Source organism: Charadrius vociferus, unplaced genomic scaffold, assembly GCF_000708025.1.
Source record: "Charadrius vociferus isolate BGI_N301 unplaced genomic scaffold, ASM70802v2 scaffold7, whole genome shotgun sequence".
NCBI lineage: Eukaryota > Metazoa > Chordata > Aves > Charadriiformes > Charadriidae > Charadrius > Charadrius vociferus.
In genome coordinates, this window is record NW_009649308.1 from 4,975,908 (window position 1) to 4,990,620 (window position 14,713).

Below are 14,713 nucleotides of genomic sequence, written 5' to 3' on the forward strand. Positions count from 1 at the left end.
GCCTTGGAGCAGATAACAACTCTTTGGGCTCCACTTCAAAGTCAAACTTATTTAACAGCATGAGGGGAGGGGCTGTGAAACTGAATTAAAAACCTATTTACATTGCAAATAGCTCTGCATTTCCTCCCACAGCGCTCGTTTGCCAAGGCATCCATTGCACCACTTTCCTGAGCAGAACCGTCTTCCTGGTTGGGACGCGTTTAAAATGCACCCCACACATTACGCCTCATTCATTATTTATTTGGACGATGCCCACGGGGTACCACGTGCTTAATAGTCAGGTAGGACGGCTGGCGCTGAAACAGCATCCTAACAACACTATCAACAGCAGCCGCGTTTGACTCGCTGCCCCTCACCGCCTGCCTGCGCCTCTTCCCGTACAGCGCGCTGCAGCTCGCCGCCTCCCGCCGGTAAGCGAGCGCCACCGGCACCGGTAGCGGGACCGGGACGGGGCTCTGCGGGGAGAGGAGGGGCGCGCTCCCGCCCCTGGTGTCCGCTGCGAAAGGGGAGGGGGTGGAGTGGGGGTCTCGGGCCGGGAAAGGGGCTCCTTAATGCCTCTGTCCCAACTGGGTGGGCAGCGGGTTGTGTGCCTCGTCTCCCCAAAGGCGTGTACCCTGGCTAATAACTTCATTTATTTAGTTTAACCCGCGCATAGCAACTCTTAGGGCCCGGTGATATGCCAGGAACTGCTCAGAAAGTCATAGATGTTCTTCAGCCGACGAAGGGTTGGCAGTCGCTTAAATCCCTTCTGCTCAGCCAGATTCCTTTAGACGTGAAGCTGCGGGGCTACCTACAGTGTGACTGCGACACCTGTTCTTTGCAGCCTATTTATTTTGTGCTTACAAGTATTTATATTGCCTGTATCAAAGAAAATAACAACAAAATCATTATTCAAATCTTTTACCCTATTATGCAGCGGTTGTTATGCAAATTTGATCACTTTTGAAGTCAGCACGTGACATCATTTGGTTTAAGATCTTGTTTGCAGTAATACACAGACATTAAATTCAGGTAAACGGTGGAAGGACTGCAGCAGAGTCAACATGGAGCTCTGCCCACCCACGCTGGCTCTTTCCTAGGATTCCCTTTTGCTGTCAGTATCTTTCAGCCTTTGAAAGGCGTGCCTGACCGTTGGCACGCACTGGCATGTTTTGCCACTAGCAGGGTTGGGTTTCTTTCAGGTCAGCTGTGTGCATGGTATGCAGTTGACGTGTCTGCCTGGATGGGCAATGAGTTATTCTAATGCGTGGGCCGTGCCGGCTGGGGAGAAGTGTAGGCTCAGCTGCGCTGGCCAACCCGGCTAACTCGCTGCTGCGCTCAGCTGGGTGGACGCTGGTCGGGGTTTGTCATTCATCTGGCCCGGCAAGAGTTGTCCTCCCAGCTCTGCCTGCGGCTTTCGGGAAATGATAGATGGAGTGACCCTGGAGTCGGGCAGCTTTGTTGTGTCCTCCTACACGGTGGTCAAACAGAGGGAGGGGATAATGGCAGTGGGACGGCAGAAACAGGGATTTAAATGTAATTTAAAGTGCCCAGAAAAGTCAGTATGTTGCAGCAGTATCAACCAGTTGATTTTGAGCAAAATAACTTCATTGTTTGCTCAGCTTGAAACAGTGTATTCCCTTTGCAAGGCTATAGTTTGTGTTTGCACAGGGTGTTCTTTTGAATTACAAGTGGAAGTAGGCTACCAGGAAATTAAATAAAACTGCCTACGCATATTTCTTGATATATTATTTGGGGATTTTTAAATGTATTTTTAGTGGGAGAATGGTGTATACAAAGGCAAGAAACACAAAAAGAGAGAAATGTTACCCAGTAATGTAAGTAAATAGTAATGCCGGTTGCAGAAGGACCCGGGCTGAGGGCAGTCACAGCCCCGGGACCGGTGGCACGGGCGGGAGCTGGCTGGGGAAGGGGGGGTTCAGCTGACTCCGCACTCCCTCTGTGGTCACTGTGCGCAGGCTCTGTCTTTTTGTGGTGATTTTAAATGTTATCTGGGTAGTGCCTAGAGGCGCACCACCACCCTCCCCACGCATTTCTGCACGCACAAGAAAATCAGGCTGTGTTGCTTTAGGGACTGTACAAGACGCATAGGAAAATAAGTTTATGCCCTTTCACTTCTCCTTGGCTGATCTTTCTGCTCTGGGCTCTCTCCAGGGCACGAGACAAGTAGATGCAGGGATCTGTCATGCAGTACAAGATGCACTGTCATGTGAAAAAACATCAACTAAGCAAGCAGTGACATGTAAATCTTTGCAAATTATTTTGTTCTGGATGTGGTAACACCGTGTAGTTTGAATGTAAATCTGTTGTTTAGGCAGTATAGTTAATGCTTCCAAAAATAGAATAATAAGTTTCCTTAGCTCCAGCTAATATTCTCCTCTCAAGTCTTTTTACCCATTTCTTGCTGCTTCCATGGCACTTCTCCCTTATGTCGGAGTGCCCTGCATACATAGAAGAGTCCTTCTGTGCATCACAAATGCACAAGGTGTAGGTTAGCCTTTAAAACTCTGTGCTTCAATTACAAAATTTCAAATTTAGACTTAACCTCCTGAGCATAATAGTGCCTGGACATAAGTCATCTCTAGAGAAGTATCCCTGTGGACCTTTCTTTCCCAACATAAGCAACAGAGGAAGGTTCAGTTGTTCTCAGAAGGCCTGTGATGATGTTATCTACGCATTTCTTCTTACATGATAACTTTGACTGGGGGGGTTGGACCAATGTCTCTAGCTGATGACATGATCAGAGAATTTCTTGCAGACATGTTTTAAGTCATGGTAATTTTCATCCTGTAGGTGGAAATATAAATGAGGATTTGGTGGTCAAAAATTACTTTAAAAGTCTCTTGTAAAGCAGACAAGTAAATCGTTTGAACAATTAGTCTCCGTATCTTTGAAGATTTTTTCGTTGTTGAATTGGTGCTGTGGACCTCCAGCACAGTACCACAACTCAAGCTATGTTAGCTTAGCCTGTGCTGGGAACTGTGGTGCAGGTAGAGCTGTGCAAGCTGCCTCTCAAAAAGCTCTTTCAGGTACTGGAAGTATTTTAGCTCAGTAACACTAAAACCAAAGCAAAATGCATTTGCAGAGTTATATATTCCAGTCTCTAACTTAGTTGTTAACTATAACTTTTGCATTTCCACACTTCTGTACAGCAGGGATTTACCCAAAAACTCCTTGGGCTTTTAGGCATGTTTTTTGGACTTTGCTCATGTTTGCCCACACACATGTCTGTTTCACAGAGGTTCTGATGCTTGTGTGATGTTATATATAGTAAGGTCTTGGATGAAATACATGTTAAAGTTTCAGCTCCTGCTGCTGGAGAGGCCCGTGGGCAGAACAACAATTACATCAAGAATAACCTCCTTAATTTTTCATGTGTTTTGTTTGTACTGTCACTAATAGTACCTCTTTTATGTGTTTACTCTAGACTTGTTATACTTTTCACGGATGAGTTGGGTCATATTTCCCACTGGAGAGCCATCATGGCAGGAAGTCTGGCTGGCATGGTTGCAACCATCGTGACTTACCCCACTGACGTAATTAAAACACGGCTCATTGTGCAGAACCGACTGGAACCATCTTACGAAGGAATTCTTCATGCTTTCTACAAAATTTATCACCAAGAAGGACTCCTTGCACTCTACCGTGGTGTTTCACCAGCTATATTAGGTAAAATAGTAATGGGGGAAAATCACCTCATTGAACATTGTTTGTTGCCACTATGTAGTGCGTACGTATGCTCACTTGATTTTAAAAGCAGATAGTGATGTTGTTCTGTAGAAGGTATGTAGATTTACAAGGCACGACAATACTGATTACCTCTGCTGCAGCTTTATTGCTTCAAATTATGACCAAGTGTGTAGCATTTTATGTATGGTTAAGTGTTCAACAAAATATGCTCTTCTTTCTTTTATAGATGATATAGTTCTGCTTGGATGCAAGATTTCCACCATTTAACTCTTAAAAAAAAATAATATTTATATATATACACACAGTGTTCCTAATTCTTAGTGAGAGTGTCTGTCTAGCTGTTCAGTGCAAACAGTATGAGCAGTAATGTATAACTGATGTGAAGGTTAGTGATATTCTCCTTTGATGTGAAATGTCTTTTTAATTATTTATATACTCTCCATGGCTTTTAAAAATGCCATTTAACTTTCAGTCCACTTTTTCACAATATGACATTATAAAAAATGCATAATAATAATAATAATAATAGTGTATAATCCCACTATAAAATTGATGAGAGCATGAAACAAGCAAGAGGACAGAAGCATCCCTCATCAGCTTGACTGAAGAGTACAGCTGCTAGGGTTGAGTGGGACTGGAGAAAGAGCTTGTCACAAAAGAGAGGACCTGGAGAAAGAGATGACCTGTCATGAGACTAAAGCAGTTAATAATTCTGACAGCATGCGCATTTTAATATGTAAATATATGCCCTCATCAGCACATCTAGATGCTACAATATGGGTGTTTGGTGGTAAACCAGTGACTAAAAAGTAAAGTTCTTCAAATACTGATCGGGTTTGAGCAATGCAAGGTGTAAACTGACAGTGGCTCATCCCATCTTTCTGGGTTATGTGACGAGCAGCTCTGTTTTCTTAGTGCACAGTGTGTTGATACAAACCTTCTGTCTGGTTTGCTTTCTAGGTGCTGTCCCATTTTCTGCGGGCTCATTCTTTGTTTACATCAATCTGGACAAAATCTGGCGAGAACCCATAGTTCATTTCACTCCTCTTCAGAACTTCATAAATGGCTGTGTCGCAGCTGGTGTGGCACAGACACTTTCTTTCCCCTTTGAGACTGTCAAGAGGAAGATGCAGGTACAGAGCATTGATGTTATTAGTACTTTGTTATAGGCACTTGTTGCAGGAGCTTGGGATGTGACTAGCCAGGTGATCATGAGGGCCACTTTAGTTCTCTTACCGGTAGGCTACAGAGACTTTGTTTTAGGTTGGTCAGTTTCTGTTTTGTTTTGGGGGTTTGGAGGGTTTTTTTTGTCTTTTTTTAAAGTCTGAAAATTATTGTTACAAGTATTTTGTTACACATCTAAGGTGGGTTCAATTACTGTTATGGGATATATGTATACTCTCAGACTCTTTGTCTTTAGCTTTATTTCTTTTCTTTTCATGGAAATTCCATCAAATTCTCACAGTTCAGAATTGGCAAACCTGTCAAATACAGGCATTCAGTCCCCTTTGTGGTAGGCAGGATGAATGAAATTCATGCCATTTTCAGAGCCTGTGCGTCTGCCATTTAGGCCTAGCCTGTGTACTGACAACCACAAGGAACTTGCACAGCAGGTATTAAGTCTGAAGGGTCAGGACTATCCTCATTATTTCTGACTGCTCTGGTTAACAAGTGACTTCCCAGTTGCTGGTGCTGCTGCTTTCCTGAAGCATCAGGAATACAAGAATTACTATATCAAGTTACTATATCATTTTATATTACCTTGCTGATCATTTCTCCTGAAAGTTTAGTAATAATGATTTAAAAAAACCTAAAACACCAAAACAAAACAACCACCACCCCACAACTTCTGTCTCACTGACGCAATTAATTTGATGGTGTCGACTTTTTATTAGAATTTCATCAGTAGAGTGATAGGGAATAGTTATCATCATTTGGTGGCTCTCTGGCTGTGGCATATGAGTGTGTTCTTTGAGCTCAGTTCATAGGACTGCAGATTTATGGGAAGCTTTTGTGATCCCATCAAAAGCAGTCATTTGGTGTGGCAGCATTATATAGGTCCCCGTCCGTCTCATCAAGTGATAGTCTGGTTGATAAGTCACAAGCTAGGAAAAGGTTAGTGAAACTGTGAATTCCCCTCTCCTGCTCTCCACGTTCCCTTTTTCTGACAGGGCTCAGATCTCATAGCACAGAAGCCTTCGTTGCCCTCTCTCCATCTTGTGACAGAGAAGCTCAACAGGAGAAGTAACGTCTTTTATTAGACCAACTCATGTAGCTGATATGTCCAGAAGTCAAGCTTTAAGCCAAGGCCTTTCGTCAGGTATTTCATAAAATGTCTCAGGTGAAAAAGAGATTCCAAGAATGAAAACTTGATCATTTTTTCCAGCTGCATCAGTGGGTCTAGGAAAAGCAGTTACTTCTTACAAGTCTTCCTTTTCTTTATATCCTTAGGCTCACAGCAATACTGTTACCCTAAGGAATAAAGAAAAGAACAGCATTTACTGTGCTGTTTCTCCTTTAATATTTTGTATCAATACAACAGCTAATTGAACATTCTGTTTTGGTAACCAGTTCAGAAGCAACCCTCAGTTGTAACTGGGGTAATGTTAGTTCTTTGTCCAGCTTTGTTTTGACAGGCAAGTAGAGAAGTGGAACAGGCCCATCTTTCATTTTCCTGCCACTAGGCTGTACTCTTTCACCAAAGGGGTGATTAAAACATCTGATTGGCACTTCTAGAATAAGAAGGGAACTAGATTTATTTCCTGAATATATAGGAAATGCATATGCTAAAACCACTTTGGATGGAAAAAAGGCTTAACGACACAGAGCGCTTTTTTTCCTCATAGATGCATTGCAACAACTGAACAGTGATTTCCCAAGCTTAGAGAAGCACCTCCTGTTCAGTGATTTATTCTGAAGGCATGGGATAAGGCAAAGCCCATACTTTGGTACTGGAAATGATGTAAATCACAGAGGCTTGTCCAGAAAGGAGACCTGTTGAAAATCACACCCAAGCTGACACTCAGAGCTCACTGGAACTCATGTAAGGTCATCCAAGAAGTTTAGTTTTCACAGTTAGCACCAGGGTATGGCCCAGCCTGGCAGGGACCAGGTCTGCTTTGTGGTTACTTGCTGGTCTGTTCAGTTTGCAGGGTGGTGGTCAGAAGAGAGAAATGTCTAGGACAGCACCAGAAAAGGTATCATGCAAAGGGACCTAGAAAGGAAGTGAATAAAGAAGGGGAAAACAGAGCTTCAAGACATTCCAGTGTTCTGTAGAAAAAAGGAGAGCAGATACATCTGAGAAAAACTGTGATCAGAAGTGATATTCTGATCAGCCTCCATTCAGTGATTCACCTTTCTATCTGATAAAAAGAAAAAGAAGGGTGTACCAAAGCCTTCAGCTACCCCAGGCCTGGTGTGAGTGCTCTGCAGTGCATGTAGGGAAATGCTGGCTTTGTTTTGAAGCTACGAACGCTGGTGTTGTGTGTGAAGAGGAGCCCAGCACATTGCGGAGGTCATTATCAAATCCTCTTCTTTCCCTTCAGTCCCACTGATCTGACAGAGGGAGGAGTAGATGGAGTAGTCAAAGAAGACTTTTCCAGTGAAGCTGTTGGTGATGGGGAACCTCTGAGTTGTAAGGCAGTCTCAGGAGCTTCAGAAACTGAGAAACTAGGACACAAGACTGTCTCCTCTGATTCTGGGATGGAGTACAAGCCTGAGACCAGAACATTGAGTTCAGATCTTTACCTGACACGCTAGGCAGTCTTGGAAGAGTTAGCTCCATCCATCTCCTCATGTAGACGACACTTAAATTGTTTGCACAGATTAGAAAATGAATTCTGCTATGGGAGGAAGGATAAGGTGTTATTTTTAATCTCGGTTGTAATAATTTTGTTTCATCCTTTCTCATTTTACATATCTGAATCCTACATTTCTGACGTCAGCAGCTTCTGTCACTGACATCTGTGGGAGTAGGAGCTGACTGTCAGTGAACAATTCTTCCTCTGTGTTTTAGTAATTTATGATGTCAGATTTGCTCTGTAACCATGGCTTCTTCCCCCTCTGCTATTAGTTATCTTTATTGTGTTCACTTTTTTTTTTACAAAAATGCTGTGTTTGCTAAATATACTTGAATGTTTTTCTTAAAAGAAATGTTAATTAATGAGTGAGTCATACTGAATATGTGAGTCCTCTGTGTTGTGCTTATCCTAATTTTATTCCTCTGTCTTCCTTTTTTCACTTTGCTCCTGATTGGCATGTTAGAGAATTAAGAGGTACTGTATGCATGTTTCAGCATGGGAATATGTTTTTTGTTGTGCATCTGTAGAAGGGGATTAGTGAAGGAGAGAGTTGTTCAAAGGGGTGTTCTATATCAAATGCTTTCCTGACTCACTTTTATGCTGTATCAGTTTCTGAACAAAAACTTACTATCTTTATATCCTTCTGATATAAAGACTATAAAGAATAACAAGACTGTTATTCTTGGCTTTCCTTCCTTACCTCACAATATCATGTTCTTTGTTAAATCCAGTATCTAAGTGATACTCAAGTACTGCACTTTCACCATGCAAACTTGCATACAAGAACACTCCTTTTTCCTTTTTCCTTTTTCCTTTTTCCTTTTTCCTTTTTCCTTTTTCCTTTTTCCTTTTTCCTTTTTCCTTTTTCCTTTTTCCTTTTTCCTTTTTCCTTTTTTTTCCTTTTTCCTTTTTCCCTTAAGTAGGGAAATACCTGCCTATGAGTGAATCTGGGTCTAAAAGGGAAGCACTGGTAATATGTTTCCACTTCCCCACATCATCTTTTTGCCTATGATGACCTTCATAAGTGCAGATGGGACTGAGTTCTGGCATTTCAGTAAGGACAGATAAATTCAGAGCTGTTACATGCCATACAGAAGATTATTATTAGAATGACACCAATCCCAGGCTATGTGTAGAACTGAAAATCTGTAAACATGCAAATGGTCAGCACAAACCTAATACCCAAGTTTGGCACTTCCCTCTGTGCTCATGACCCTCAGAGGTAGGCTCAGATACCCCTGGCTGGCACTCCTTAGCCTTCGTTCCGAATTGACCTGTGACTTAGGTAGTCTTGTTTAAGCAAAATGCGCAAAGATGACCCTGAAGTTTCACAGGTACTCCATTAACTGTACAGTTACTCCTCACTTGCTTACACAGACAAACTTTGCATAGTTTGCAGAAACTCAGTCCTGTCCCCATATTCCTCTGGTATAATTTGTTTTCATTTCTGTGACTAAAATTTGTTTGAAACTCTCCTTTGCCAGTAAATGCTACTCAGGGATCGATTTACCATCAAACCCTTGTAATCTAGAATAAGCATACTTCTGGTATACTGCAGGATTCAGCACATTTTTGGTGTTGACTGTACAGCATCCTCAAGTTGTAAGCACATCTCTCCGGGGAAAGCATTGTTCAGTAGTCATTCTTCTGTTTTAAAATCCAAGCTTTGAATTCCCTCCATTGCCATAAACAAACAGGCTCACTGTTCTTGGTTATTGTCAACTGTTACCATGCATCACCCAAGAAGTGCTCTCTTTTCAGTCACAAAAGTGAATCAGTTAGGCCTCCGCTGCTTATAAATCTGCAATGTGTTTTGGATTTTTTTTTTGTTAGGTTTGGGGTGGTTTTTTTTGTTCTTTGGAACACAAGATGCTCTGCAAGTGTGAAATCTTTTGTAAATTATATAAATGCTATGAGTTCTTACTAACCTGGAGAAAACTAAGCAGCCATTCCCTTTGTGAGGTAGCCTGTTTAAAGTAAATGCAACCTTGTGCCCTGTTGGCACATTTCTAGTCTGAAGTCAGTTAAAGGAGATACTGAAGTCTCTCTTTAAAAGTAGTACTTTTAATTTAAGTGTTTATTTAAAAAGAGTCCCCTACCTATGTTCCTTGCATGGTAAAAGTCAGTCTAGCAAGAACCCAGTGGCTGGGTTATAAACAAAGCTTTGCAAAAGAAAATGATAAATGTTTGATGTTTGTTAGAAAAGCACCCTCTCCTTGCTGAAGTGAGGAGACACAGTGCTCCTGCGTTGCTTAAATATGAGTAACTTGCAAAGAGTGCTCTGTCATTGGAGATGGTCACTGGTGCTGGCAGGGCAACCTCTGAAAGCTCTCAGGCTGTGGTGTCCCTGCTGCTCGTGAGATCTGTGTTCTTGTCAGCTGGGAATATGAAAGTTATTGGAGTCATGACCCAGTTTAAAAATAAGAAATACTTTTTGGGTCATGTGGTTCACACGACATCTCAAAAGCATACGTGCTCTGAGACTTTGTGCAGGGAGACCCTTTTATAGTGAGCAGCACAGGAGCCTGAGCCTTGAAAATTTTCAAAGATGGAGCCATTTGACCACACAGAGTGGCAAATTCCATAGTGTGGAAGCAAATAAGGAGCAATATTACTACTTTTAGTCTGATTTCCCATGGAAGTAAGTCTTATGTGGTTGCCAGCTGTCTGTCCTTGCCCCCAAAAACTTTTGATCCTGCTGTCCAACTTCAACTAAACTTGAAAGAGGAGTGGAGCTTTCAGAGATATTAACTTCCTTCAAGCTTTGTGAAAACAAGTGCACAGATAGAGACTAAACTCCAAAAATATTTCACCCGAGGGGGAGGCTGCAGTGTGAGTTCTTACTTTTCTTACTTCTCCCTATGATCTCAGCTCCCCTCCTCCTTGCTGCTGGGGTCCTGGGTGGTACTTGAACTTGGGACCAGCCTGGCTCCTCTGATTATTAGCGCATAGGTCATAGACGTCAGATTCTGGTTTTGGTAAAATCCCTTCCCTCCTTCTCTTTTTCCCTATGTCTAAATGCTTTGAGCTACTAGCATTTTTTATTGTTTCGTTGATGTTGCTATAAAGATATTTTATACCACTTTCTCTGAAGCTGTTGCAGAATAGTGCCCTACAGCTTTGGGAAGTATTTGGTCCAGTAAATGGCTGAGACAATACCTGAAAAAAGCTACTGTGCCTAACATGGGCTCTGCCTTCTGTAACAGCCTAGATCAGTTCTTGTGCATCTGAACAAACCTCAGAAGCTTTTCAGTTAGATCCCCAGACTTCCAAAGGAGAGAATCGTGAAGACTGACTGCCTGTGACGTTGAAACTGGGTAAGAGGGAGAAATCATAAATCAGGAATCAGAAACAGGACCGGGCTGATTTAACAGTCAGGTCTGCCTTGTGACAGCTTGTGCTACATCTCATCCAAGGAACTGTGGTGTGATGAGTGTCTAGTGGGTTTTAGCCCTGTTCATCCAAGGAACTGTGGTGTGATGAGTGTGTAATACTCACTCAGAGGTGGATTACAGCAGTAGCTTAGCGCTGCGGCACAGTAGTCTGCCGAAGAAAAGCAGGAAAACACTGTACCCATTTGATATGCAGGAGGCCTGAGGGAGGGCAGAATGCAGTTCTCTCCAGATGGTTTTCCCAGATGCCGAAGCGTCCATCACACTCCCATTCTGAGATTTGGTAGTGCCAGCTGAGCATGGCCGCTGGCCTCTTACAGCCTCCGCAGCTCTGCGAGCAGTGTGGTATGAGCCAGAGCCCTTTAATCTGCTTTGGGGCACATAGATGGGTTAACTCAGCCCACCTTTTTAACCTCGGTAAGCTTACCCAGCAGACGGTGCCTGACATGGGTTAGGGTGTGCTGCTGTGCCCACACAACTACTAGAGCCATAAGTTTCAGCAGAGAGACAGTACTGTCTCCAGAGTGACAGCTGTCACTGTGACCCCTAACATGAGTACTTCTGCATCAGTTATACAGGAGACCCTTGTATCCATTCGTCTGTGCTCAGACTGATGTGTCTGTGACATGTAAGGTGCTTAATTATGCAAAATACTCCATAAACAGGACCGAAAATGCTGTGAATGCTCTCTTCTTTTATATCTGATTTATTTTGATTTGGTGTAATTCCTTACTTCATCCACGTGAAGCCAATGGAAATATGTCCTCTGTAAAGCCCCAATCCTGTAAGATGTTGACTTTCTCCTCAGTTCCTACACAGACAGCAGGAGATGTGGGAACTGGCAGTGCTAGTGTGAAGTGTGGGACCAAGCTAGTCTGTCTGAGGGTTTGCACCATTAAATAAACTAGTGCCAATGTGTTTGCATGTATGAAAATGGTGTACCGATTTGTAAGGATTGAGCTCTAAGGAGGCATTTGGAAACCACCCAGAGGTGTCCATGCAAGCAAGGGCTTTGCACTGCCTTGAGGAAAAAGACCTCTGTATTCCATATCAAAGATTTCTTCATCCCGCAGGTGTTAAAAGCAGGGAAAGCTTAGGTTCAGTAGCAAAGGAGGGGTTCTGCAAAAAGCTGTGAAGCCTCAGGGTACAACAGGCCTGACGATAATGTATTTAAAGCTAACAGGCAAACTTCTGAGCAAGCAGTAAACTGTTTTCCTCACTCGGTGCCATTGATCTCAGAAAGGCAAGATGGTTTGGCCCCAGTTCAGGTTACAAAGGAAAGGACAACATGTTCCTAGAGTGCAGGAGGCTGGAGGTCAGCTGTTCTGCTCTGTGGCTCTGGAACCAATCGCCTCCTGATGGCTTGTCATCCTTTACCTTCCCACATGCCTGAATACCTTTGGTGGACTTTAGCCAGGGGTAAGTAGTGTTACCAAACCACTGACACAGAAAAGACAATGACTACTGAGTAAGGCTGTCCTCCAGGAGAAAGGACTGATTAGCCCAAGAAAATGCAAGTTTTTTTCTCCACTATTAGTACTTATTTACATTTCAATTCTTTCTTATTTGAGTGGAATGAAATAATCTCTCAAGCATTCAGCCTTCTCTTAAGTGAAATGTCTGTTGGCTGTAGTGGCATTAGCTTGAATGAAAACTGCAATCTTTGTCCTTCGGTTTCCTTTGAACTACAGTTATACTTGCCTGTTGCATGTGTCCTTATTAGCCCAGACTGCAAAGACTTCTTATTTTAGCTTGCAGATTAAGAGTGTGAACTCTTGAGCTGTGTTGTGAAGTGCCTTCCTGTGCTTTTTTTTTTTTTAATTGGTCAGAAGTGTAGGACACCTGAATCTGTTGAAAATATATAAATAACAAGCAATTTTACTATATCTGCCGTCAGGATATCATACCACCTATGGCAGCTATTCACTGTCGGTTGATCCTTCATACTCTGTGCCAACAGTACTGTGTACTCAAAAAAAAAAAAAGGCAAATCTTTGTACCAACAAACTTTATGAACAGGGAAGGGAGGAAAAAAGTACATGAATTGAGAGGGAAGTGTTTCCAAATAATCTCTGATAGATGTAAATTCAGATAGCTGCCAACCAAAATGTCCTAAAGTGCCAGTGGGAATTTTGTATCTGCACAGCTCTGGGCACAGGCTAAAGTGGCCTGACCACAGCATATGCCATTCCCTGACCCAGTGGTCTCTACCTGGTCCTCATGTGGCTATTGTGAGTGGCTACCATGAACCTTGGGAAGATTCAAGTGACTGATCTTTTGGTGGGCTTAGCTCCCACTGCAGCTGCGATGAATTACACCCCTCCTTCGATCCTAAGAGGAAGAGAGGAGGAGGAGAAGGGCTGGGGCAGGTCATCAGAGGGGAAATCTTTATAAGGATCTGTGAGACAGGACTGTGTTGTTCTGGCAGTCACCTTGTGATGCAGACAGTGGGAGAGATGGTGTCTGAACAGTCTTTAGGTAACAATTAATTTTAACAATTAACTTGAGTTAATTGAGACACTTCACCCTTATTTATTTTGTTTATATAAAAAAAAAATGTGAGTACAGGTAGTTGGTGTTTTGGGTTCTTCTTAGACATGTCTCACACCCTTGTGTTTAGGTTGTCAAAACAGAAGAGAGTGTTAACTTTGGGGATGTATCACGGTGACTTAGTAGACTTGGTTGCCTCTGGCTACTAAAAGACTGTGTTTGTGAGAAAGCAAATGGAGCCAATTCTGCATTTGATGTGCTTTAATCATTTAGAGAACCCATCATCCATCAGAGGTAAAAAGATTAGCAACTTAGCTCCGCTACAACTATGACTAACACCTTGGCACTTTGTTATCAGCACCGTGCTCTGTACTGTATCTCCGGCCTTCTGCAGTATGAGACAGCCGTAATTGGCGGGGAATGAAGTCTTTAAAAATGTTCATAACAAACAGGTTTCCATGCGGCAGCCCATTGTTTCAAGGGGTATCAAAAGAAAGCAGTTCAAGCTGTTTTGAAGTGCATGGCGTGAAATGTCCTTGTCATAAACCTGATCTTTTTGGTATGAGATTAGCTGTTTGATTTGTATATCATAGTAGGTTTCTGCAGAAAAGGTAGAGAAACTAGTTTGATCTGTTTGGTTACTTCTATTTTCTGGCTCTGGTGCCATAGGGCGGTTGCGAGGATTGCAGTGTTGTAAACATACTGAGATGATGCAGAACCACCTAAAACGCACAGCTATTTTTTTCAGTTAAAACAGTGCCAAATGAAATGCCTTCCTGATTTTTTTTATTAATACATTTTAGCTTTGCTTACCTGTGTTCCAAAATACTGAAGTTTTAACTACACACTGATACAGTTTTTAGTTTTCCTTTTGCAGTAGGTGATTCTGAGATTCTGTGGACAATTCTTATTTAAATACTGTATCAGGGTCCTAGAAACATACTGCTCCTGTAAAGCAGAGAGACTGGCAAAGCGTACTTCACCCCACAGACTGAAATCTTGAAAATGGCTGTAGTAGTGGTGAATGTTACTATAAGTAATCTTTCAGTAAATCTCTTAAGAGGTCTATGTCTGTGGGCAAATTAGAAGTCTGGGGGTTTGACTCACCTGTTCCTTTTTAACTCTCTTCTTGATGTTTTTACTGTGTGCAGAATCTTATCAAAACCTGCAGTGTGCTTGTCACCTGTCTTGGCAGTACTGTAATCAAAACCTCTTGATATGTGCCTTAGCAATGTATACAGTAATGAAGGGGATTAAATCAAACTCATGTAGTTAATTCTGGCAGGTCATGCCCTGCCTTCCATAGAGGGACTTAAAAAGGAAAGAAATTGCATGTTAGCA

At 42.5% G+C, this 14,713-nt stretch overlaps 1 protein-coding gene across 1 annotated transcript in view; it reads left to right on the forward strand.

Annotated features, from left to right (window-relative positions):
• The first annotated feature begins 248 nt into the window (after positions 1 to 248).
• Positions 249 to 14,713, forward strand: part of SLC25A43 (solute carrier family 25, member 43) — an 18,482-nt gene continuing 4,017 nt past the window's right edge. The window contains exons 1-4 of the mRNA XM_009889332.1: positions 249 to 276; positions 329 to 410; positions 3,428 to 3,669; positions 4,651 to 4,823. Of these exons, the coding sequence (XP_009887634.1) occupies positions 249 to 276; positions 329 to 410; positions 3,428 to 3,669; positions 4,651 to 4,823 (525 nt within the window). The remainder of the gene's footprint in view (positions 277 to 328; positions 411 to 3,427; positions 3,670 to 4,650; positions 4,824 to 14,713) is intronic.